The 25,429-nt window shown below is 41.5% G+C and overlaps 3 protein-coding genes across 6 annotated transcripts; 1 reads left to right on the forward strand and 2 right to left on the reverse strand.

Moving 5' to 3' along the window:
• Positions 1–1,010: 1,010 nt before the first annotated feature.
• Positions 1,011–5,489, forward strand: LOC121556096 (B-cell receptor CD22). Of its 4 annotated transcripts, XM_041869977.2 has the most exons (7): positions 1,011–1,432; positions 3,168–3,416; positions 3,624–3,896; positions 4,105–4,195; positions 4,557–4,608; positions 4,971–5,098; positions 5,304–5,489. In XM_041869977.2, exons 2-7 carry the CDS (start codon positions 3,257–3,259, stop codon positions 5,368–5,370), a joined length of 771 nt encoding a protein of 256 aa, XP_041725911.2. In that variant the 5' UTR covers positions 1,011–1,432; positions 3,168–3,256; the 3' UTR covers positions 5,371–5,489. The 4 variants fall into 4 exon arrangements, with proteins under 4 accessions (XP_041725911.2, XP_045082185.1, XP_045082184.1 ...); XM_045226250.1 differs by lacking the exon at positions 1,011–1,432 and having other exon boundaries at positions 3,092–3,416; positions 4,971–5,113; XM_045226249.1 differs by lacking the exon at positions 1,011–1,432 and having other exon boundaries at positions 3,092–3,416; positions 4,977–5,098.
• A 333-nt stretch (positions 5,490–5,822) lies between these two features.
• Positions 5,823–11,482, reverse strand: LOC123492861 (neural cell adhesion molecule 1-like). The gene is made up of 7 exons (XM_045226251.1): positions 11,405–11,482; positions 11,072–11,191; positions 10,411–10,538; positions 10,146–10,311; positions 7,114–7,318; positions 6,857–6,982; positions 5,823–6,434 (listed from the first exon to the last, which is right to left on the reverse strand). The coding sequence occupies exons 3-7, from the start codon at positions 10,483–10,485 to the stop codon at positions 6,395–6,397; spliced, it is 612 nt and encodes a 203-aa protein (XP_045082186.1). The 5' UTR covers positions 10,486–10,538; positions 11,072–11,191; positions 11,405–11,482; the 3' UTR covers positions 5,823–6,394.
• A 14-nt stretch (positions 11,483–11,496) lies between these two features.
• Positions 11,497–20,025, reverse strand: LOC121556093 (neural cell adhesion molecule 1; the record flags this gene model as incomplete). Its single annotated transcript, XM_045225982.1, has 10 exons — positions 19,868–20,025; positions 17,693–17,764; positions 17,300–17,494; positions 16,791–16,928; positions 16,284–16,421; positions 16,023–16,140; positions 15,473–15,627; positions 12,408–12,550; positions 12,107–12,245; positions 11,497–11,573 (listed from the first exon to the last, which is right to left on the reverse strand). Coding segments are annotated over exons 1-10 (1,236 nt in total), but the record flags the coding sequence as incomplete, so codon positions are not given.
• Positions 20,026–25,429: the final 5,404 nt, after the last annotated feature.

The following is a 25,429-nucleotide window of genomic DNA, read 5'->3' on the forward strand; positions in this document are numbered from 1 at the left end:
ATGCATGGAATTGTTATTGAACTCTGTATTCATTATAATCCAGATATAATCCCAGAATTGTGTATCACTACAACTCAGATTATCTCTGTATGTGTGTATCTCTGTCTATCCTTTACAACTTTGAAAAGCCTAATAATAAATATATAGCAGCAAAATAAGTCTGTCATCTCTTTATCCAGCATTCAGTAGTAATGGTGGAATTACTATAGTTTTGGTTTAATCAGATAACTCAAAACCTCTCAAGTAATTAATTCAAACAAAACTGTTGAGTATATTAATCTTGAAGTATATGCCATACCATATTATATACTGCCTCTGCCCACTGGGCACAGATGTCAGTTCAACGTCTAGTTTTGAATGAAATACTTGAGAGGTATTGAATTGTCAACTAACGTGAATTCAACGTGAAATCAACAACAAATGTCACCATGTCATTGGATTTAGGTTAAAAAGACAATGCCCTTACATTGATGACTTTTTATCAATCCAATCAGTTTTCTACATTGACTCAATGCCATAACATTGATTTTTGGGGGTTGAAATGACATGGAAACAACGTTGATTCAACCAGTTTTTGCACAGTGGGTGTTATTGCAAAATAACACAAATCAGTTTGGCTGTGGTACTGTTGTGGCTGTTGGAATTTTTTTCTCTCCAAAAAGCAGAAGTTTGACAGTTATAGATGTTTCATGTTGACATCAGTACTCCTCCACAACCCCCTAGTCTTCAATAAGAAGAATTAGCCCGGACACTGCTGGTCAGATAACACATAGCAGAGCTATTGGTACTACGTTCTTGGATCAAATATTGTATTGATTATATATTTTCTGGAATACAACTCTCCTTCCTACAGGGCTAAAGCCGCTATGCACTGTCAATACATCCTACCGTTATCTCTGTTAACTCTACTCTACCTGACAGGTATATTTTATCTTTGTTTAAGTGAATTATATACATCAGTGGAAAATGAATAAATCAATGTATTGTGTGGGGTTGTTTTTATCACAAGGGCACTGATGTTTTCAGTCGCTGTTTTCAGGCACACTGGCCCAGACCTGGTCTGTTTGGTACCGTGGCAGCGACAGGAATTCCGTTATCTGTGCATCAAAAGGCTCATCAGTGGTATTTGACTGTACATACAGGTACCCAGCTACCCATAAAGTTACAGAAAAGCTATGGTTCACTCCGAGAGGTGGTAAAAAACTAGACGGCTCACAGCAGGGAGATGTAGTGTATGACACATCTGAACTGAATAAGACAAGATACAGAGGAAGAACAGAGTTCTATGACCAAGACAAAAACTGCACACTGAAACTCAACAATGTGACTGAAGATGACAGTGGCAGATTTTTCTTCAGATTTTACGCAAAGAAATATAATCAGGACCCTCAGGGATTTACAGGATCAGGGAGTGTGGACCTGAACATATCAGGTAAATCTAGATTTATGTACATGTCATCATACTAAACAATTAAGGTATTACCTAACCTATGGTGGTCAGTTATTAACCCTTCAACATGTCCTATATTTGGTTATACAGTGGGGGAAAAAAGTATTTAGTCAGCCACCAATTGTGCAAGTTCTCCCACTTAAAAAGATGAGAGAGGCCTGTAATTTTCATCATAGGTACACGTCAACTATGACAGACAAATTGAGGAAAAAAAATCCAGAAAATCACATTGTAGGATTTTTTATGAATTTATTTGCAAATTATGGTGGAAAATAAGTATTTGGTCACCTTCAAACAAGCAAGATTTCTGGCTCTCACAGACCTGTAACTTATTCTTTAAGAGGCTCCTCTGTCCTCCACTCGTTACCTGTATTAATGGCACCTGTTTGAACTTGTTATCAGTATAAAAGACACCTGTCCACAACCTCAAACAGTCACACTCCAAACTCCACTATGGCCAAGACCAAAGAGCTGTCAAAGGACACCAGAAACAAAATTGTAGACCTGCACCAGGCTGGGAAGACTGAATCTGCAATAGGTAAGCAGCTTGGTTTGAAGAAATCAACTGTGGGAGCAATTATTAGGAAATGGAAGACATACAAGACCACTGATAATCTCCCTCGATCTGGGGCTCCACGCAAGATCTCACCCCGTGGGGTCAAAATGATCACAAGAACGGTGAGCAAAAATCCCAGAACCACACGGGGGGACCTAGTGAATGACCTGCAGAGAGCTGGGACCAAAGTAACAAAGCCTACCATCAGTAACACACTACGCCGCCAGGGACTCAAATCCTGCAGTCCCAGACGTGTCCCCCTGCTTAAGCCAGTACATGTCCAGGCCCGTCTGAAGTTTGCTAGAGTGCATTTGGATGATCCAGAAGAGGATTGGGAGAATGTCATATGGTCAGATGAAACCAAAATAGAACTTTTTGGTAAAAACTCAACTTCGTCGTGTTTGGAGGACAAAGAATGCTGAGTTGCATCCAAAGAACACCATACCTACTGTGAAGCATGGGGGTGGAAACATCATGCTTTGGGGCTGTTTTTTCTGCAAAGGGACCAGGATGACTGATCCGTGTAAAGGAAAGAATGAATGGGGCCATGTATCGTGAGATTTTGAGTGAAAACCTCCTTCCATCAGCAAGGGCATTGAAGATGAAACGTGGCTGGGTCTTTCAGCATGACAATGATCCCAAACACACCGCCCGGGCAACGAAGGAGTGGCTTCGTAAGAAGCATTTCAAGGTCCTGGAGTGGCCTAGCCAGTCTCCAGATCTCAACCCCATAGAAAATCTTTGGAGGGAGTTGAAAGTCTGTGTTGCCCAGCGACAGCCCCAAAACATCACTGCTCTAGAGGAGATCTGCATGGAGGAATGGGCCAAAATACCAGCAACAGTGTGTGAAAACCTTGTGAAGACTTAAAGAAAACGTTTGACCTGTGTCATTGCCAACAAAGGGTATATAACAAAGTATTGAGAAACTTTTGTTATTGACCAAATACTTATTTTCCACCATAATTTGCAAATAAATTAATTAAAAATCCTACAATGTGATCTTCTGGAGAAAAAAAAATCTAATTTTGTCTGTCATAGTTGACGTGTACCTATGATGAAAATTACAGGCCTCTCTCATCTTTTTAAGTGGGAGAACTTGCACAATTGGTGGCTGACTAAATACTTTTTTTCCCCACTGTACATGTTTCTTCTTCATGTCAGTCTTATCCCTAAAGTTAAATGAAAATGGCCCTGTTAAGGAGAGAGACAACGTCACGCTGGCCTGCACCTCCAGCTGTAACCCTCCTCAAATGGAGTTGCTCTGGTTTAAAGATGGCCGCCCACTCCCTGGTGTCTCTGGTGTCCCTGGTGGGCAGTATCCCCTAGGTCCACTTTCCCCTAATGACACTGGGTGCTACACCTGTGGTCTGGGGCAAGGCACATCTACATCAATACTGCTGGATGTGAGATGTAAGTCAGCAATAAATGTTGGTTTGAAGCTATTTTTTCTGTAGTCAGCTATCTTCAAGGTGTTGTTTTCTCTTCACAGTGGCCAATGTACATTTCAGATGGCTTAGTTGATTCATTGTCTGTATTAATGTATAAATGCAGGACTACTAACATCCAGTCAAATGAATACACACAGAACAATGTTGTTTTCTGTACGTCTGCTTCCAGATGCTCCAAGGGACGTTTCTGTTAAGGCCAGCCCGAGCCCTGAGGTAGTGAAAGGCAGTCATCTGACTCTGACCTGCAACAATAACGCCAACCCTGCAGCAGAGACCTACACCTGGTTTCAGAGGACAGCACTGCTAACTTCACTAAAATTAGGGACGGGGAAAGAACACACCTTCAACGAAATAGATTCTGATGACAGTGGACTGTACTTCTGTATGGCCCAGAATGCCTTTGGATCACAGAACTCTACAGACCTGGAGGTGAAAGTTAAAGGTACTACAACATTTCTGCACTTCTTGTATGTCACGCTGTTGTGATGTCTGCCCTGTGTATCGCAACAAAACAATGGCATGCAGACACAGATATGAAGTTACAGTATATGATGTTGCATGTCATCTGTGGAATATCTTGGAGTGAATATTTTTATACAAAAACCATGGGTCTGATCAGTTTTAATAGTGTATTTTCGCTTGTGTTCCAGTATCAGCCCATTTAATGGTGGTCCTGGCAGCATTGGGGGCTCTCTTCCTTGTCACAGCAGTGATTGTGGTGCTCTACATTTACATAAGAAGGTGAGTGGTTTGAAAATGTCTTATAAAGAACTAAACATATATTATAGTGCACTGAAGGGCCTTCTCTCCTCTATATTCTTTAGAAATATACAGAATTCTATTTGCCCCATTCCCCTCCCTCTTTAGCTGTGCATGCAAATGAAAATGCACTGTCCACAGGCTTGATGTCGTAATTATGTCACAACTGAGACTTACACAACTTCCTTCTTTCCAAATGTTCTTTCAAAAGATATACCATACTGGCATCGACAACCACCAACTGTTGGTTTGGTTGGCCCACAGTGGAAAGTTACTAAAAAGCATGACAGGCTATTTAATTGGCCTTTATGGCTGAATTCTCTCTTTGTTTTATCAACCACAGACGGAAGTGGATCACGGCCGAGAAGAAGCTTCCGACCAAACCAGTCCCCCAGGTAGGTGATCAGAGGAAAAGAAAGTACTAACAGTGGCCTTACTGTGGTTGTCTGCTTCTACAACCCTTCACCAACTCAGTCAGTCTGTTGTCTGAAGGGAAGTTACTAAATGTGGTAACTGTGGAGTGTCACTTCAAAGTGATGCAATGGGTCATGTTGTCATTGCCAAACAAACCTTCCACATGGAATTTATTGTTCTGTTTTTCTTAGATAAAAAAAACAGCTCGTATGAAAGTGAATGGTAAATGTGGAAATCAATCCCATTTAACTTTGAGTTAATTAAAGTATGCCAAAGAGTAGAAAGAGAGTAATTCTATGTCAGGGGCCGGTGCTCAGTATTTTGACTGTATTCTGACTGTTAGATACAGAAAGCAACCTTGTCTACACCAGAGGACATCTATGAAAATATGAGACAGTCAGCCAAGCCGATCACTGATCCTGATGATCTGAACTATGCAGAGCTCAAAATCAGGCCTGCTCCTTCACCCAGGTAAATAACCACAGAGTGAGTGAGACTCTCAAAGTAAATTGCACAAGGATTTTCTTTTGTATCAAAACACTTGCATAATAACTTGCAAAAAACGTGTACGCAATAATGCAATAACAGGCTTACATTTCGTAGTGTCTGTAATATCTTAATAACTACTGGGTAAATACAAATGTAGATCTGCACTAAAACCTGTTCCCCTTAAAAGGAGGCAGCGGAATAACAAGGCAGAGGATGATGATGCGGTTATCTACAGCCAACCACAAACACACTGAGGTGGTCAGAGAACTTTGATATCGAGACCACAAGGCCTACAGTAGGGTTGCCCAACCCTGTTCCTGGAGAGCTACCCTCCTGTAGGTTTTCACTGCAACCCCACGTGTTACTAACCTGATTCATCTTATTAACCTGCTAATTATTAGAATCAGGTTTGATAGATTAGGGTTGGAGCAAAAACCTACAGGGCGGTAGCTCTCCAGGAACAGGGTTGGGCAGTCCTGGCCTACAGTATGGGCATCTGAAGAAAAGTGAATGAAAACAAGCATGTTTTTAAGTCAATTTTTTAAAATAGCTAAATACATAGCTGTTATGGTGTATGTGTATGTACAAACTATGTACAGTGTACAATATACAAAATAAACAGTACAAAATTGGATAATTATACAAATACTAACATAAAACGATTACATGAGCACACAGGGAATGCAATTTAACAACATATTATAAAAAAAATAAGCATATCATATTTCTCTGTAATATATAAGAGCTCTGTATATTTGTCATGATTACAATCCTTGAAGAGATGTAATTTTGACACGTTGTTATTTGTTAATGTGATCATGCTGGATACTGTATATTGAATGTGGAAATATGTTAATATGTTAGAATAAACTGTCCTTATTAAATAATGATATGTCACTTACAGATTTTTTGCAGATTAAAGTGAATATAGACTTCAATAAATAATGAGTTATGATTCAATTCATAAACTACGAAGGTCTCCCTGACAATTTACAGCAGCCTTAAAGTGCTGAAATATAACATGAATGTACTGAAATATAAAATCAAGGAAACGTAACACTTAACATGAGATTGCACAGGGTTGGATGAAATTACACATAGACATTAGAGTTCACAGATAACTTTCCTAATCCTTTTTCTTTCTCAACTTGGACTGTCCTGGGAACTCTCAAAAAACATTTAACTAAGACCCCCAACTCACAATACTTCCTCCTTTCAACTTTGGCATTTACTGGTTCCATTCTTCAGATACTATGATGTCACTTCCTGTTCAGTAACTCAGGCCTCTGTGGCTGGATCTCCATTGGGGGACGTTTTCCTGACAGGAAATGATGGGTCAGGTTAGATATAAAATACAACTCAATACAGCTAGCCATGGAAATATTTAATGAGTCTTTACCTCAGTAACGAAATACGCACATGCAAATACAGGAAAATAAGACTGTGTGCCTTCTAAATCTGAGAGGGTATTCCTGTGTTCGTCAGTTCAAATCATCAAAGACTCTAGCAGTGGCAAGTGGGTGGTGGCTACCTAACAATTAAAATGGGTATAAAAAAATGGCTAAGGGAATCACTTTGCACATGGTTATATTACTTATAATATAATTAGTCAGTGATCAAACACACTTGCTGACTTAGAAGTGCAGAGGTGCCTCTTTTTGCCATTTTTTATGGATCACAGACCGTTTAGGGCGAGGGTGGGCTGTGTCCACCCCTCTGACATCATCATGGGCCACCTACTCGAATTTGGTGAGGGGCGCTTTGTCGCATGTGACCTCCGCCTGCAACCCATTCTTTGCCACATTTTGTGTCTGCAGTTTTGGGATGCTATCCCTCGGTATGCCTAGCCCATTCAACTTCAAGTCTCTGCATTGAAGGACACACATAAACTGAGGCTCAGGAGGGTTCATATAGAGAAACACACATAACCACACTACAACCCTCTGAACACGTTACGTTGAGGAACAGACAGACAGTAGGCTAGAGAACAGTGTTACCCATTAGAGATGCCATCACCCTCCTCCACAGTCTTCATCCCAGGGACCTTCTGCCCAAACAGCTTGACAGCCAGGAACATCAACATGCCGCAGCGGTTGGTATAGCAACAGGTGGTGTCCACGGCGATCAGTAGCACCAAGAAGATGAGCATGACAATGCCTGCCACAGCCCCTTTCCCCATCCCACCCTGATTCATCTTGGCTACTGAAAGGGAAGAAGGGAAGGGAGGGGATGAAAGGGAGGGAGAGAAGGAGAGAGAGACACAGCGAGGGAGAGAGAATCATATTTATCCTGCTCTGGCTGCTCTGTTCTGTAACTGTTTTTAGTTCAGAGATATTTTCCTCTCTATTGGGCAATAGTCCGTTTTCCAGTATGTAACTGTGGTAAAGCTGTGAAACAGCTCGCAAGGAATGACGTCACCAAATAATGAACTAATTGCTGGCACCTGTGCCTGTTTGCCAGCTCTGCCCGGAACTCTGGAAAAACTATTATAAGGTGAGAGAGCAGAAAGGTGGTAGCGGGGGAGCTGGTCCTTTGATGAACGTGAGGCTCTGTAGCCCTAGCAATTATATTGCACTCACCCTATAATGGTGGGAGGGTGTCATTCGCTGCTGTGTAGGGCTGCCGACGACAACCAGATAAGAAAGCTATTTTTTGGGCTGTTGCTTAAAGCTAAGGCTACTCAGTGCATCTAAGGTATGTACCTACTGTCGGCCTGCAACATGCCATGCCTGCCGTCTCAGCAAGGGTGCACACACTCAGACCCCATGGGAGCGTCTCGTCAGCTAGACAAGCTAAATGTTTTTAAATGTGACATTTAAATGTTTAGTGTCATGTCTGTACCTACAATTGAAGTCGGAAGTTTACATACACCTTAGCCAAATACATTTAAACTCAGTTTTTCACAATTCCTGACATTTAATCCTAGTAAAAATTCCCTGTTTTAGGTCAGTTAGGATCACCACTTTATTTTAAGAATGTGAAATGTCAGAATTATAGTAGAGAGAATTATTTATTTCAGCTTTTATTTCTTTCATCACATTCCCAGTGGGTCAGAAGTTTACATACACTCAATTAGTATTTGGTAGCATTGCCTTTAAATTGTTTAACTTGGGTCAAACGTTTCGGGTAGACTTCCACAAGCTTCCCACAATAAGTTGGGTGAATTTTGGCCCATTCCTCCTGACAGAGCTGGTGTAACTGAGTCAGGTTTGTAGGCCTCTTTGCTCGCACACGCTTTTTCAGGTCTGCCCACACATTTTCTATATGATTGAGGTCATGGCTTTGTGATGGCCACTCCAAAACCTTGACTTTGTTGTCCTTAAGCCATTTTGCCACAACTTTGGAAGTATGCTTGGGGTCATTGTCCATTTGGAAGACCCATTTGCGACCAAGCTTTAACTTCCTGACTGATGTCTTGAGATGTTGCTTCAATATATCCACATAATTTTCCTTCCTCATGATGCCATCTATTTTGTGAAGTGCACCTGTCCCTTCCTGCAGCAAAGCACCACCACAGCATGATGCTGCCACCCCCGTGCTTCACGGTTGGGATGGTGTTCTTCGGCTTGCAAGTACCCCTTTTTTCCTCCAAACATAACGATGGTCATTATGGCCAAACAGTTCTATTTTTGTTTCATCAGACCAGAGGACATTTCTCTAAAAAGTATGATCTTTGTCCCCATGTGCAGTTGCAAACCGTAGTCTGGCTTTTTTATGGCGGTTTTGGAGCAGTTGTTTCTTCCTTGCTGAGCGGCCTTTCAGTTTATGTCGATATAGGACTCGTTTTACTGTGGATATAGATACTTTTGTACCTGTTTCCTCCAGCATCTTCACAAGGTCCTTTGCTGTTGTTCTGGGATTGATTTTCACTTTTCGCACCAAAGTACATTAATCTCTAGGAGACAGAACGTGTCTCCTTCCTGAGCAGTATGACGGCTGTGTGGTCCCATGGTGTTTATACTTGCATACTATTGTTTGTACAGATGAACGTGGTACCTTCAGGCGTTTGGAAATTGCTCCCAAGGATGAAACAGACTTGTGGAGGTCTACCATTTTTTTTCTGAGGTCTTGGCTAATTTCTTTTGATTTTCCCATGATGTCAAGCAAAGAGGCACTGAGTTTGAAGGTAGGCCTTAAAATACATCCACAGGTACACCTCCAATTGACTCAAATTATGTTGATGATCAATTAGCCTATCAGAAGCTTCTAAAGCCATGACATCTTTTTCTGGAATTGTCCAAGCTGTTTAAAGGCACAGTCAACTTAGTGTATGTAAACTTCTGACCCACTGGAATTTTCATACAGTGAATTATAAGTGAAATAATCTGTCTGTAAACAATTGTTGGAAAAATTACTTGTGTCATGCACAAAGTAGATGTCCTAACCGACTTGCCAAAACTATAGTTTGTTAACAAGAAATTTGTGGAGTGGTTGAAAAACTAGTTTTAATGACTCCAACCTAAGTGTATGTAAACTTCCGACTCCAACTGTATTCTGTTGGCTAAATCCTGTTAAATGTGTTTAGTTGTTAGGAGTAGCTTTTTAAATTACAGCGGGGGTTATGAAGGGCGGGCAGAACAGTTATGTAACTTAAGAGGTCTGGGTCCTATATATGCCTTTGTCACTATTGTGTGGATCTTTTGACTGTTTGTGTTGGTCCAAGCAACTGTCTGCAGTGAAGTCGGTCGCATGCTTTAAGAGTATTTGATGTCCAGTTTGCCTTGTAACCACATGTTCCCACCTTTGTGTGCAGTGTCACCTCCTAGTGTGTAATTAAGCTCATAGCCTATGTGTTTCTTACACCACAGTTTTCGCTTCCTACTCAGGCTCCAGTTGAGATGCATAGACTGCATAAATATAGTAGGGCGCCTATCTCAGATACTCCACGCAGTCTTATGAAATTAAATGTTTAATAAAGTATATAATTGTTTGCTATATTGTTGTTGAGTTCTGGTGTGTCCTTGCCTCTGACACCTCTCAGATGGTCTCAAGATTTATTTCACTACTACAGTATGCCATAGCAGCTTACCAGGCTGTGGGATGTTGAAGTTGAGCTTGGCGGGGCTGGAGGAGCCGTTGGGGTTGACGGCTAGCACCTCCATGTGGTAGTCTGAATTATACTGCAGGTCATGGAGGTTGATCACTGTCGAGTTGGATGGCAGGTCCTTCTGCCTCCAGTCCTCGTCCACCTTATTCTAAGAGAGAGACAGAGAGTGGGGGTTAAGGACATGCACACTCTGTAATGTCTTGATCTTTTGTCTTCACTGAAAAACAAAAAACGCATGCATACTCACCACTCTGTAGCGGACAATGTAGTGGATAATGGGGGAGCCTCCGTTGTCCAACTGCGTTAAAGGGATTGAGAACATATTGCCCTCAACCTTCCCCTCGCTGGCCACCAGGACCGGGCTGTCTGGTTCCCCTGGGAAGGGAGGGGCAGTGTGTTGGTACAGTAGGTACAGGAGGTCAGGCGTGTTCATGCATCAGTCAGCTTATAACTACACAGTGTTGTAGTAAAATCTACTGTCATTATGGTAGGTTGGTTATCCATGAAAAAACTGGCTTTGCAGAGTTTCACAACACGTGTCAGTACTTTACCTCCTGCGGGGCCGAATGCCAATGGAATGGGATGATGACATCAGGAGTGGGGCAATAATGGAGCATGAGTAGCCGTCAGCGAGCAGGTGACGATGTCATGTGGATGATCATGTGACAGTGGAATGAGTGAATGATGGCAGATGAACATTTCTTCCAGCCAATATATATAGAAACTCAAAACAGTAGGCAATATGGATATAGTTTGTATCACAATATGGACATAGCTTGTTAACACAAGTAATGCAGTTTGAACAACGATAGTTGGTGACATTTAATAATAATTATACTGCATTTGCCTAGATATGATGCGATTCGGAGTGAAGAGAGAGAGAGGAGGAAGAGGAGGGTGACACTCACGTATGCCCTGTGTGCGGACGGTGAGCTCGTCTGAGAAACCTCCCTGTCCCAGGTTGTTCCGAGGGGCAAATCGGACAGAGTAGGAGGTGTAGGGAAACAGATGTGTGATCACCAGGGGGTCTGCACACAAACAACAGAGTGCATGAACACACACATATCACTTTTATATTTATACACTCAAACTACTCAGTCATATCACTAAAATGGGAAATCAGTATTCAGATACGACTTCTAGTCCTCAACGTATTCATTGGATTCATCTTATGTAACTGTCCCAAACATCATCTACAGTATTTCATTAAATAGATTGGTCACTGAGAGTCAGGTTTTTACCTGTGGACTGGATGACTCTCTCCTGCCAATTGTTCTCACTTCCTGTCTTCCACTGGAGGATGAAGTTGGTGATGGGAGAGCCCCGTCCACCAGGGGAAGCCCCCCAGGGTGAAGTGGACCGACGTGGGCCCTGGGGTGCCACTCACCTGGGATGCTTTACCTGGCCAGGCTGGGGGAGGAGAGATAAGAGAAAAATGGAGAACGAGAGGGTGGAAGGAGGGAGGTGCAGAGCAGTTCAAAGACAGAGAGAGGTGAAGAGAGAATGAGCATGTCAGGATGAAAGAAGAAGAACATTGCCATTAGAAACAAAAAACGGTGATCACTGCAAATGTAAATAGAGTACCTACACTTAAGTTAAAAACTCCCATTGTTTTCAGTTATTTTTTTATATTATAGTGGTTTGTGGCTGCTTGTCCCTTTATAGAAAGGTGAAAACTGGTTGACTCAACGTTGTTTCCATGTCATTTAAACCCCAAAATTAAATGCGATGATGTTGAATCAACGTAAAAAAACTGATTGGATTTGAAAAAAGTTTTTTACCCAACTTTTAACCTAAATCCAATGACATGGTGACATTTTAGTTAGTTAGTCAACCAACTGTAAATCAAAATTAAACATTGAACGGACGTCTGTGTCCAGTGGGATGTTGTGTTAGCGCTAAGTATTATCATAAAAGAGTAGGAAGGTCAAGAGTGGCCTTACTCTGCAGGCTGAAGTCTGTGGAGGTGTTGCCAACAGGACTGATAGCCATGCAGCTGTATAGACCTCCATCAGAGGGTGTCACATTGTCAATGACCAGGACATAGCCATCCTCCATTCTCACTCGACCTCCACCAGCGTCCTGTGTCCACACAAACACAACCAGACAGGAATTCAGAGGAGAGAAATATAACAAAAAACTAATTCTCTGCCTGGTTCTCCCCCAATGTTTTTAGTAATTAATGCCACTGTGTGAACGTATCATATCATCAGTCTTTTTAATTAAAAAAAACGTCTGTCTTACTACTTTTACGAGGTGGTCATTGTTGGTCTTCCTGACCCACTGCAGCGCGGGCATAGGGTGTCCTGAGACATTACAGGACACTGAGAGTGTCTGGCCAGGCTCCACCTCCATCTTCTCCTGGCTCAGCATTGCTACTGGATGCTCTGGAGACACGTACAGAACAAGAGACAGGAAGAACTGAGTGCTTTGTGTGACAATCACAAACAATTTACATTAGATAAGAATATGTGCAAATTATTAACAATATATATTCATCTTCTGTTAAATAGGAAAAATGATTGTGAGTTGTGTGTTCAGATGGCTTCGAAGACCAGCATGATATTGGTCTTGTGTATGGTTAAGCCAGCAAGATATTGGTCTTGTGTATGGTTAAGCCAGCAAGATATTGGTCTTGTGTATGGTTAAGCCAGCAAGATATTGGTCTTGTGTATGGTTAAGCCAGCAAGATATTGGTCTTGTGTATGGTTAAGCCAGCAAGATATTGGTCTTGTGTATGGTTAGGGAGTGAACGTTATTTATGATAAGGGTTACATGGAGAAAATCTAACCTCTCTGAAATAAAAATTGATGGGCCTTCCTTCAGCAAAATATATTTAACCTTCCCTGAACATAAAAAACAAAAAACAAGTGACCCTCCCCTATACCCAAAATAATAATGAAAACATAAAGTGGAAAGCAGGGAACATGTCTACTGTTTACCCTCTCTCCTTGGACAGACCAGAGCCTTAGATATGACGTTTTAGAAACTGTTCTTTGTCCTGTAAGCATTACATGGCAACGCAGGAATGTTGATTGCGCACAGGGCTGCGGCCAGGGCCAGAAGGTTGTGGGTTTGCAGACCACCGTGGACAAGGTGGAAAGATTTCCTTTATAGTAAAAGCACTGCATAAATCTATCATCGTATTTGCAGGTCTGAGAAAACATGTATAAACATTTCATGTAATTCTACGTAATTTTACATATTAGCAGAATCTTTTTTAATACCACACAAATTACCGAAATTACAGGCTAAGACTGGACAGAGAGATAGGCCTATGTGTTCATCTTATCATATTTCTCCAATGCCAAATCAGTTTGTCTTGTTTGCAATGAACCTGTCCCTGTTTGTAAATAATTAAATCTGAGACATATGAGGAGTACGCCTACCGACGCAGAAAAATGTAAGCTTTAACTGCTGGCTGCTCTTCTTCCATGGTTTGACCCAACGAGAGAAGGTCACAAGTGTTTCCCTAAAAGCTGTCCGGGTTTAAACATCTTCTATTGGACAGAAAGTGAATAGCTTAATCAACTGATAGTGACAGAATTATACTGAACAAAAAAATCAACGCAACATGCAACAATTTCAAAGATTTTACTGAGTTACAGTTCATAGAAGGAAATCAGTCAATTGAAATGAATTCATTTGGTCCTAATCTATGGATTTCACATCACATGGCTTTATTAAAGACAGAAATATTCCTCAGCATATGTTTTGTCTTGCCCATTCACCCTCTGAATGGCACACATAATCCATGTCTCAATTGTCTTAAGGCTTAACCTGTCTTTAACCTGTCTTCTCCCCTTCATCTACACTGATTGAATAACACGTGACATCAATAAGGGACCATAGTGTTCACCTGGATTCACCTGGTCAGTCTATGTCATGGAAAGAGCAGGTGTTTTGTACATTTAGTGTAGATCATTTTATGTAATCGGATTCTGTTTTATTTTCTTCAAAATCTTAATTTAACAAGGGGTAGGCCTGTGCTTTTTGCCCTTTTCTTTAATAAAAGGTAGGCCTATGGTATACCCTCTCATACCCCCTCAATTTGTGTCTTGGTTTTAACTTAACAACCCTTCACTGACACGGGGGTGGGCTATTTAAAGAGTGCATGGTGGGTGGAGGAATTGACGGACAAATCTATGGATATAGCAGCCTATAACCTAATTTTGTCTGTCAAACAGGTAGGCCTCTCTCTTATTTCTTAAATAGGAAGAAAATGCTCCAACACAAAGCCCTCTGAAGAAATACATGGGCAAGAAACATATTATTTTTAATCAAAATAAATGATAGTAGTAGCAAGCTATCAAAGTTGACCTCTGGTCCTCCTTCTCATCTTTGTGCTCTCCTCAATCTGAACAGAACATAAGCTATAGGCTAGTCTGTGCTCAAGTTAGTGCATTTTTTAGACTAGGCCTAATAAAAAAATGCCTTGGACTCTCCTCCTGAACTGCCACCTTAGGCCTACACAGCACAGCCATTGGTTAGGCAGGACACAAAAAGGTTTTTGATCAGCAAGAGCAGAGGAGGCCGGGGCTCAGGGTTGGATTTTCCATTGCAGTGTGTAATGCAGCCTAGTTTTATTTACACCATCCCAGCAGCTATCTTAGAAATATAACTTTGCTCTGTGCTTCTACGAGCATGCACTTCATAGCCTATAGCCTACATTTGATTGAGACCACTCTAAATAGCCTATAGGCACACCTGATATTGTCCAACCAGTGGAGAATCAGATATGAGGGGTGGCATCAGGCACACGTCCATATATAGCCTAATAAGCAACTCATTCTAAAACACTGAGAAATATTGAAATTTCATCAATTACAAATTACATGACCCTCCCCAGAACTAGATTTTAAAAAATACCATACCCTCCACTTGACTGAAATTGAAAAACCATGAACCTTCCCCATTTTCCTTCAAGGTACTCATTCTGTGCAGACACCTGAAGATTAACTTTGATTTATTATCTGATGAGAGACACACACTGCTGCTTTTCCCTGGTTTAACATTCAAATTGAAAATGGTACACAGGTAATGGGTTTGAATGGGATCAAATGGTTTGTTTTCCGAAACACCTTCTATTGGCTCAGGCTCACTAGACTGTCTGACAGAAAATGGTTGCATACACAGAATCAAATTCTCCATGATGTCTCTGTATATCAGGAACGTAAACATCTGGAAGGAAGTATTCAAATAACAAGCTATTTTTAATCTGTTCTTTTGGAGAAAGCTTGGTTTTATGAAGCTAAAGCTGTTTGTTTCCAGGAGGAGTGTGTTTCCTGATGTTCTCTAAAAAACCACACCTGAGACATCCAGCATGATCATGGCACTGCTCTCTGCGATCTTATTCTTGGCCGTGCAGATGTACTCTCCATAGTCACTCCTGACTACGGACGAGATAATCAGCTCACTCTTGTCTGAGTTGTACTTGTAGCGGGACTCATCTGAAGAGTCTGGGCTGAGGAGGGAAGCGCCAACAGACAGACAGACAGACAGACACGTGAGGCCTGGTGCTACAGAACATTAGCACGGTGCTGATAAGGAAGCTGACAGGAAGTGAGACACACAGTCAACCTCACAGACAGGATGGCACGCCACATTAGTGGTGCACTGAGACATAGATGACCACATAAATATAGACACACTGGACGCCTTCACCCAAACACACACTTTCCAATACACTCTTTTATCTCTCTCTCTCTCTCTCTCTCTCTCTCTCTCTCTCTCTCTCTCTCTCTCTCGCTCTCTCGCTCTCTCTGTTTTATTGCAAACTGTATCGAGCAGGAAACTCTGGCTTTACACACATGCACATGAGTGGTGTGAGCAAACACACACACACACACACACACTCACGTTGTCCAGGTGATGTTCGGTTGGGGGACTCCCTCGACCAGGCAGCTGAGGGAGACATTGGTCTCTGGTCCGGCCATGACATTCTTCACCTCCTCATGGATCTTCACTGTGGGAGGAACTACAGCAGGAGGGTCAGAGGAAACATGATTTAGTATAGTCAAATACAACACCACACCTAATCCTCTGGTCTATACAGAGTTTATATGAAATAAAGATCCTAAAATATCCCTTATTCCCTCCTTCACTTTGAGTAAACCCCACCGTTGACAAAAATGGTGATGACGAGCTTTTCGGAAATGTGCCGGTCCTTGATTTTGCCCTCACAGGTATAGGATCCATGATCCTTCCTGTTGATGTTCTTGATCTGTAGAGAGTTGTCTTTCAGTATTGTGATCCGACCTGCTGGGAGCAAGACATGGCAACAGGGAAAAGAAAGATCAGCCCCATCTCAGCGTCAGGAACACGTTCTGTCTGCTTCATCATCATTATAACCAAGCTTCAAAAAGCAATCACGCTCTCTCTTTAAGGTTGTCAGATTTGAATCAGATGTTTCCGGGGAAGAGTCCGGAAAGCATCCCTCGATTTGGTGGCAAATCGGAATAGCCTATGAGCTGCATGACCCCTCCCGCCCCTCAACAGCGTGTCCACCATCGCCACCTCTCCATCAGTCACAGGCAGGCAGCAGCTAGTGTGAGGAGCTAGGAAGCTAAGAGACCCCCATACCACGTGAACTGTCAGAAGCGGCTATTGCGAGGGCACCCCTCCTACCGTCAGAGTGCAGTTTCTGATGGTCCCTCTCCCAGTTGACTTCCACCCCCGGCTTGCCAGTGACCAAGCAGGTGATAACCGCATCTTGACCCTCCAGGAACTCATGGTAGACCGGTGTTTGCCCGAAAGATGGCCGCTCTGGGTGAGTTGAGAGAGGGATGGAGAGAGCGAGATGGTCACTGTGAAAATGTCACCGTTCCCCACGAGGAAAAAGGCTATTTTAGGCTTAGGGGTTAGGTTTAGGGTTAGGGTTAGAATTAGGGTTAGAGTTAGGGGTTAGGTTTAGGGTTAGGAATTGAGTTGGGGGTTTGGGGTTAAGGTTAGGGTTAAGGGTTAGGGTTAGGGGTCAAACGTGTGTGTGTGTGTGATAGGGATATGAGCAATATAGCGTCTTTGATCTTGCAAGCCAACATTAATTAGCTCAATACTCAAACAATACAAGAAATACCCTTCAACACTGACTCTTGGTCATATTAGCCAGGTGAAAAGTTTTACTTTAAACATCTTACCGTAGACAAAGATGGTCAAGGATACATCATCTCTGTGACCTGTCTCAAATTCACAGAGGCATGTGTACCGTCCTGTATCCTCCATCTTGGCATTCCTGATGAACAGTTTTGACGATGTCTCATCCACTTTCTCAACCTGTTCATCTTCAGCATCCTCTCCATCTTTCTGCCAGGTGATCTCTCCTTCCCCACCAGCTAAGAGGGGTTATGTGTGGTTGTGTGTATCATATATTAATAATTTGTTAAGGATATATAAATTCATACAACTGCATATGCCAGTGTACTACAATATGCAGAAGACACTCTACCCTTTACATTTTTCGCATTATATTGTATTTGTTCAAGCAGGGTAAAATGTTGCTCTTATGGAAATGGCCAGAACATTGTACCAACCTTTGCAGAGGAGCATGGAATTCTCACCCAGCAACACATCTGCTGTGTGGGTGATGATTTCCATTTTGGACTCTGAGACAGTGAAGAAGAAGAGCAATATTATAACAACCTTTTAGACACCTAACAGTAACACCACTTGAAACTTCCATATTCTGGAATAACTATTGAAAATGAGAACCCAGAGCCAAACATTTGGGCCTGCCTATCGAATTGATTAAGAATACATTAGTATGATTAATCAAATACCACCAAACCTCACCTGTCATTTATCTACCATCTATGTTCTACACTGTATCTCTACTACAAACTGTAACGGTGCACTCATCAACACTGTACATTTACAAGAGAGATCAGTTGATTGATTTGACCTGGGAAACCTGCCAGAGAGAGGTCTCAATTGCTCCTGTCAACGCTGAAGCCCTGCAGATTGCCATCAGACAGAGCATGTGTGTACCCTATTGTCCTATTGTTTAACTGGAGATAGTAAGATAGGCCTATAAATAGGCTCCTAGGGACTAATTGCAGCACGCTGACAGGCGGCCAGGAAAAGAAAGGCAGGGACCTTGAAAGTGGTGGACTTCCTGAGCAGCACACTATTCCTTCCTGTATTGAGGATGAGACAGGCTGTATGGCTGTGGCTGAGACAGGCTGTATGGCTGTGGCTGAGACAGGCTGCATGGCTGTGGCTGAGACAGGCTATATGGCTGAGGCTGAGACAGGCTGCATGGCTGTGGCTGAGACAGGCTATATGGCTGAGGCTGAGACAGGCTGTATGGCTGTAGATGAGACAGGCTCTATGTCTGCGTCCCAGTTCTCTTAGATGGCCACATCTCCTTCGCCTCATAACTTACTTTCTTTCTTTATGTCCTTTGTCTCTTTTGGCCACTGAAAGGTGAAATGGTTGGATAGATTTCCAACCTTTTGCTTTCCTATCCCCTATCATCAATTTGGGTGGAAAACAAGGTCAGGGGGCTCTTGGAGCCAAAACCAAATTACAGCAGAGGGAAGATACAGCTTTGACAATCACGTCTGGATTAATTAGGATGAGTTTAGATGTGGTGGAATTAGAATAAGAGTAGTTAGTTGGCATCTCTTCTTCGGCATTTTAAAGATCACTGCCAAGTTATGGGCTGGGATGGATTCAGAAAGCATTTATCTCCTATTACAATTCAGCATCAGGAATAGATGAGCTTGGACATTGCTCTGGGTACACCTCACGCTGATGAAACTCAGTAGAGATTGGATTTATTCTATCAAATGTTTTAACATAATGACCAAACTCAGTATTCTCTCCTATGTTCTAGTATTAGGAATGCTGTATGGATGTAGTACCACATTCATGTACTTGAGGAATGTGTTGAAAATGCTGTATACTGTACATGTAGGGAAAATTGGCAAGGAAAATGTTCACATTAGTTAGCTCTGTAAAGTTGGATTGAATCACTTAGGTAAGATTAAAAAACATGTAAATGAAAAGTAAGACAAACAAGTCCAGTGAATCTCATGACAGAACACAAACTGTGAACCATGTTCCCTGTGAGGGGAAGCCAGTTTTCTACAGCAGGAAAATAATCCTGCAGCAACAGGAAATGTGACTTATTATGTGGATTATAATTAATGTACATTTTTGTAGGGGTTGATAAATGTATCTTAAGTGGAAATGAAGTCTGAAATGTCAAAGTGGAAATTACAAACTTCAGAAGCCTTTTTAAACACACACCAAGTTTTTAAATGTCCCACATCGCAGGAAAGTTCTCCTGCAACAGGGTGATCAAATTAAGATCCTACATCTGCAGCAGTGATATGATCGTCATATATAGGCTATACCAGCTCTGATATACTGATATTTAAATAGTATATTGGATATGGATAAAAACCATTTCTGCCAAGGATTTTAATGAAGAAAGTCATTACACTGAGGCATACATACCCCATATTCAAACAAATGAACTCCAACAGTGACATTTTGTGTCTATATATGTATATATTATTTAAACTATAGGCAAATGCATATTGACAAATAATTAACAAATAAACAAATAAATAATCGAATAAATACAATTAAAAACAAAAAATAATCCCACTCCCAACAAATATCAAAGTAGGCCTAATTAATATGTTTATTTATAGAAATATTCAAACCTTGAAGAAGAGTTTAGGATTTTGTATTCTTACCTGAAAAACCAAGGACCATCATTATGGAACACATTCTCAAGATGAGCATCGATTCAGCCATTTCTACCTCAACGTTGCCACTATCCTCAATGAATGGATTGATGTAGTCCTTGACACCTGCTGCATGCAATTGCGCGCGAAATACAACTGCGGTGGAGACATGTGTTTCATGCTTTTATAAGCAAAGAGGGGAGAACCAGGGAGACAGACAGGGATCCCACAATCTCTCAAATCTCTGCACGCCCCCCTCCCCTGCTCAAATCCACACCCCTTAACATTTTCGGTTCAGCTCATCCACCGGGGAAGATGAATGCTTGAAAGTAGCCTACCCTACCCTATCAGGCGCCACCGCAGGCCCCTGCATCCCCTCCAAAACACCGGATAAAAGGAACTCCGTACTCCCCACTCCCCCAGGGACGAGATGGAAGAAGATATTTGTATCACTCGACTCCATCAGTTTTAGTTAAAGAGCAAGTTCATCTGAAATTAAGCTATGCAAATAAAACATGTATTCTTGATTTAGTAAAGCCTATTAATTTCTTGACTACATTTTTCTGTTCCCATAATGTTAATTTTTTCTTTACTCATGATAAAGTAAAAAAAGCAAAATATGTTTTTAATTTCTTTAAAAACAAACTAAATTTAGATAACAAGGCCAAGTAATTGCTAATTTCATGTTTCGAATAATCATGCCCTTTATTGTTTATGGATTGTTTCATTATTTTGATGAGATTGTATAGCTTGGTAAATTCCAGATACAGATGTAGTATCTTAATTTGAGCCAGTTTTCTACAGCAGGAAAATAATCCTGCAGTAACAGGAAATGTGAATGATTATGTTGATTAAAATTAATGGACATTTTTGTAGGGGTTGATACATTTTTCATAAGGGAAAATCAAGTCTGAATTTCAAAGTGGAAATTACAAACTTCAGAAGCCTTTTTAAACCTCAAATAAACTACAAGTTTGACATGTTCTACATTGCAGAAAAGTTCTCCTTCAACAGGGTGATCAAATTAAGATCCTACAACTGTACATCAAATGTATTTATAATGTATCATATATGAAAGCATCCTATTCACAGTCTTGGGACTGGCCGACTAGATCAGGATATACCCTACTAGAACTATATGTGATCAGGAGACAACTGTTGCTATACACTAGAAAATAAACTCTAAGATTGTTGTCTCCTGTCATCCTTCCTCTCACTAACTACGCAGCCACTGACCATCTCTGGTCGTCTCTTTACCCAGGATTCCAAGCCCAGGCTAATGCCACAATAGTGATCATATCAAACTCTTGGTGAAATAAAACACATATGTAATGATTCTGTGGTATCTAAAAATATGTTGCTAATTATGCTGTGAGAACAAGGAGTCCGCTTACACTGTACTTTGATTATAAAGGTTTATTATTTCAAAAGATTTCAGCGTAAATTTACAGACATCTGCAGGCATCTTGAGAACAACGGACCCAATCTGTAATATGTTATTCTGTCCTCCTTTGTCCCAACCAAGTATTTATAATCTTTAACATGATATGGGTGGTTTCCCCTACAGACCAATCCCATGTCTCCACACAACAGACTTCCTCTGTTTTAGGGTGCCCCTATAGAACTGTTCTCCAGATGCTTCCCTAAGCTGAATCAACATCCTCTAAGATACCATTTGCAAACGTTAGCAAAGTCATAAATTGCTTAGACACCACAATTCCAATGTGATGAATCCCAAGATTCACATAATATAACAGTCCACTGATAAATGTGCTTGCTTATATCAAGTCATGTTAGATCCCACTGGGCCCAAGCTGGTTGAATGAACATTGTTTCCACGTCATTTCAACCAAAAAACACAATGTGATGACATTGAATCAATGTGGAAAATTGATTGGATTTGAAAAAAAATCATCAACATGAGGGCATTTCATTTTTCTTCCACCCAACTTTTAACCTAAATCCAATGACGGTGATATTTTTTGTTGATTTTACATTGAATTCACGTTAGTTGACAACTCAACGAAATGTAAATCAAAACTAGATGAACTGATGTCTGTGCCCAGTGGGATCCTTCACTTCAAATGTAGAGATAAAAGGAGATTATGTACACACATTTCCAGTATAAATCTTGCAATCAAATTAACAATCTGCCAACTCCGGCACCGCATCTTCCCCTTTGATTGTGAACATCCTGGAAACTAGGGCATGGTGTTTATCGTAAAATGAGCATCAAGGTCATTTGGGACGCAAATTAAGTATTTTTTCACAGAATCCTATGAAAATACAGTTCAGTTTCAAGCCAAGCAGGAAACCTATGTGCTCTTCATCTTGGTACAAGACTTGTCTATTTAAGGTGCACACTCACATACTCATATAGGGCAAAGCATTGGCCTGTCACTCTGGCATGACAGCTATCTAAAAAAATGGTGGTAGGTGATGTAATCACAGCTTAGCAACCAATATCTGATCTTCACACACACACACACACACACACACACACACACACACACACACACACACACACACACACACACACACACACACACACACACACACACACACACACACACACACACACACACACACACACACACACACACACACACACACACACTCCAACAGCATCATCACCCTCCTTTTATCTGGCCCGCCACCCAGTAGGAGCTCAGTATCACTCCAGTGTTGTCAACCAGGCCGCCACACCTCTGAAGCCATATCATTATATCAGCCATGGGGTCCCAGTGCCAGCCAGCCCTTCCCAGCACCTCAACGCTGATAGTGAGTCAATCGCAGGCTCCTCAGCCATTGGAGACCCAGCCCTTCCATTGAGGCTGCCTATCACAGCGATTATCAACAGCCTCTCATTTTCTCTCATTATAGGGGAGCGTGCTCTTTATGAAAGTTGGCACACAACGGGGAAAAAGTGCCGTTCCCAGCTGTGATTATGTTTGTTCCCTCCTCCCCTCTCTTCTTTTCTCACTCCTCCTTCTTGTCATGTTCATCCCTTGATTCAGAGAAGTACAGGGAAGTTTGGCAATGCAGCAAGCTACCAAAACCACTATCCTTTTAGGTGAAAAGGAATATGAACTAGCCCTGACTGTTTTGCTGAGTTATATCTTGGGTCCAGATCTTAGTTGATGAATAAGTAAAATACCATCAGTCTCAGGTGACAATGGCTAGTCAAGGCACACTCCCCAAAACAAGGACCCCACACCCTCATGTTTTTGGGATGCCACATGACGCCAGTCCCCAAAGTGTAGACCAGGCACGGTTCCCTTCTTTGTCCACCTCTCATGCTGGTAAACAAACAATGGCCAGATGAACAATGGGGTGTTGTTTTGGTGCCAGAATTGCAACACTAGTTTAGATAATAAAAACACAAATACCACCACGTACTGTACACACACACACATTCTTAACAGAAACCCCAGACAGACACCATGGGTCTCTCGTGACATTTAAGTGCCACACACCAGAGGAGGCTGGTGGGAGGAGCTATAGGATGACGGGCTCATTGTAATTACATTTTAGTCATTTAGTAGACGCTCTTATCCAGAGCGACTTACAGTAAGTGAGTGCATACATTTTTCATACTGGCCCCCCGTAGGAATCGAACCCACAACCCTGGCGTTGCAAGTGCCATGCTCTACCAATTGAGCTACACGGGGCACCTGGAATGGAATAAATGGAACGTAATCAAACACATCAAACATATTGACTCCGTTCCATTGATTCCATTCCAGCCATTACAATGAGCCTGTCTTCCTATAGCTCCTCCAACCAGCCTCCTCTGCCACACACCCTCAAGTTGCCTTGTAGATGGCTGGACTGGATTGGGGGTTGGAGGCTGGGGTGGAAGATGTTTCCCATAATTATGCTTATGAACAATTCTGTAACTAGAAAGTTGAGTTAGGGTTAAGGAACTTGGAAGTCTGGAGAAATATAAAAGCTGTTGTTTTCCTTTTTAACCCTTGTTGCTTGCCCTCACTTGTCTGTCAGTCTGTGAATGCACTCTGAAACGATTTCTATTACAATCTCAATGTAAAATACGTCTTTGAAAGGATCCAAGGAGTCTATAGGGTGTTGGTTTTGCCCCATTGGATCCCTTTCGCCCAGATAAAATGATATAAATGTGTAGCACAACATGCCTTGCATTCACAGGAAGGGAAAGGGTGAGCTAAGGGTTGTTAAATGTGTCAATTCAAATCTGGTATTAGGAACAAAAGAGGTCAATACACGTCTTCTAAAATAGACTAGTATTTTAATTAATGCAAACACTTCAATGGTAAATATGATGTTCGTATATACGGGTCCACTGAAATACCACGCAGGGCACTCAGAGAACTAAGCCATTGTTATGAGTTCTTCTTAAAATACTCTGACAGAGATAGTCCCCGCTCCCTGCTGGCCAATCAGAATAGAGACTGAGCGTGGTTTAGACTTACTCAGCCTATCCGTTGGCGCACAGGCTGGTCCCAGCCCCTTGGCGCTCCACTGTTGCCAGGTGTCTAGTTGTTTTGCAACTTATCCAGAAAGTCAGCACTTTTGCAGTACGGTCCTTGGACGGTTCACAGATCACAAAGAGGCAGTGTAGTCTAATATTTTGAGACACAAGTTCTTATCTCCCCCTACTCCCTAAAACAGCTCCTCACATTAATCACAGCTTGTTATGTGAAACAATTTATATCAGTACAGTACAAACCTTCTACGTTTAATCACCAATGCATTCCTTCTAAGCTATTCATCACATCCAGATCCAATTATGAGAAAATAGATCCCCACAGGGTGTATGTCACAGTCCTGCGTGGTCATTAAATATATAACGAGTAGGGACATCTCTAATACTGAGGTCAATGAATGAACCTGTATATAATGTTTTCCAGCAGAAAATTATTTTATAGCCCAAGCATCATAACACTAAACTGGATTGAACCCTGAGATCGACCACAGGTTTTGGGAACTCCAAGCACATTCCTGTTGACAATAGACAAGATAATTAAATCCTGTTCAGCTGAATTCAATAAAAACTGAATTCCTCTTTATTCTTAGATGTCATTTGTTTGCGTAAGTGACATTTAAAAATGTATTCTCAGACTTTCTGGACTAGACTATTACAGTTACTTTAACTCGACACTGGAATGATTTAGGTAATTTCTGAAAATGTATCTTGATGGAGCAAACAGCTTTCATTCTCTGTCACATCAGCAATCTATGAGTAACACTCACAAAGGAGCATTTCACAGTCCTTTGTCTTCATTCTTGGCTTGGTTCATGTGTATACTGTAAATAGTTATATTTAGATAGTAAGATAATTATACATTTGAGAGGAAGGAAAGACTCCCCCCTGTGAGCCAAAAATCTCTTAAAGAAAAATAAAGGTACGTAGGCCTGACGTGATGGACTAGAGGATAGGACAAGAATAGAAGGGGGCTGTTTATATTGTTCCATAGACAAATGCATACAATATACAGACACAACATACACTATTTGTTTTAAGGTTGTTTACATGCAACAATACATTTTCTAAATTGTTAGGTTCACATAGTAGCTTGGAGAGAATCCTAGGTA

This window comes from Coregonus clupeaformis, chromosome 17 (assembly GCF_020615455.1).
Source record: "Coregonus clupeaformis isolate EN_2021a chromosome 17, ASM2061545v1, whole genome shotgun sequence".
Classification (NCBI taxonomy): Eukaryota; Metazoa; Chordata; class Actinopteri; order Salmoniformes; family Salmonidae; genus Coregonus; species Coregonus clupeaformis.

What these genes read in the sequence shown, in the direction of transcription:
- LOC121556096 (XM_045226248.1), top strand. Translation starts at nt 3,161, where the DNA reads ATGTCAGTCTTATCCCTAAAGTTAAATGAAAATGGCCCTGTTAAGGAG. An exon ending in AATACTGCTGGATGTGAGAT is followed by an intron (nt 3,417 to 3,623) that starts GTAAGTCAGCAA and finishes GTCTGCTTCCAG; the next exon opens with ATGCTCCAAGGGACGTTTCT. An exon ending in AGGCCTGCTCCTTCACCCAG is followed by an intron (nt 5,099 to 5,303) that starts GTAAATAACCAC and finishes TCCCCTTAAAAG; the next exon opens with GAGGCAGCGGAATAACAAGG.
- LOC123492861 (XM_045226251.1), bottom strand. Translation starts at nt 10,485, where the DNA reads ATGTTCTCAATCCCTTTAACGCAGTTGGACAACGGAGGCTCCCCCATT. An exon ending in GGTGATGGCATCTCTAATGG is followed by an intron (nt 6,983 to 7,113) that starts GTAACACTGTTC and finishes CCTTCAATGCAG; the next exon opens with AGACTTGAAGTTGAATGGGC. An exon ending in GCGCCCCTCACCAAATTCGA is followed by an intron (nt 6,435 to 6,856) that starts GTAGGTGGCCCA and finishes ATTTCCTGTCAG; the next exon opens with GAAAACGTCCCCCAATGGAG.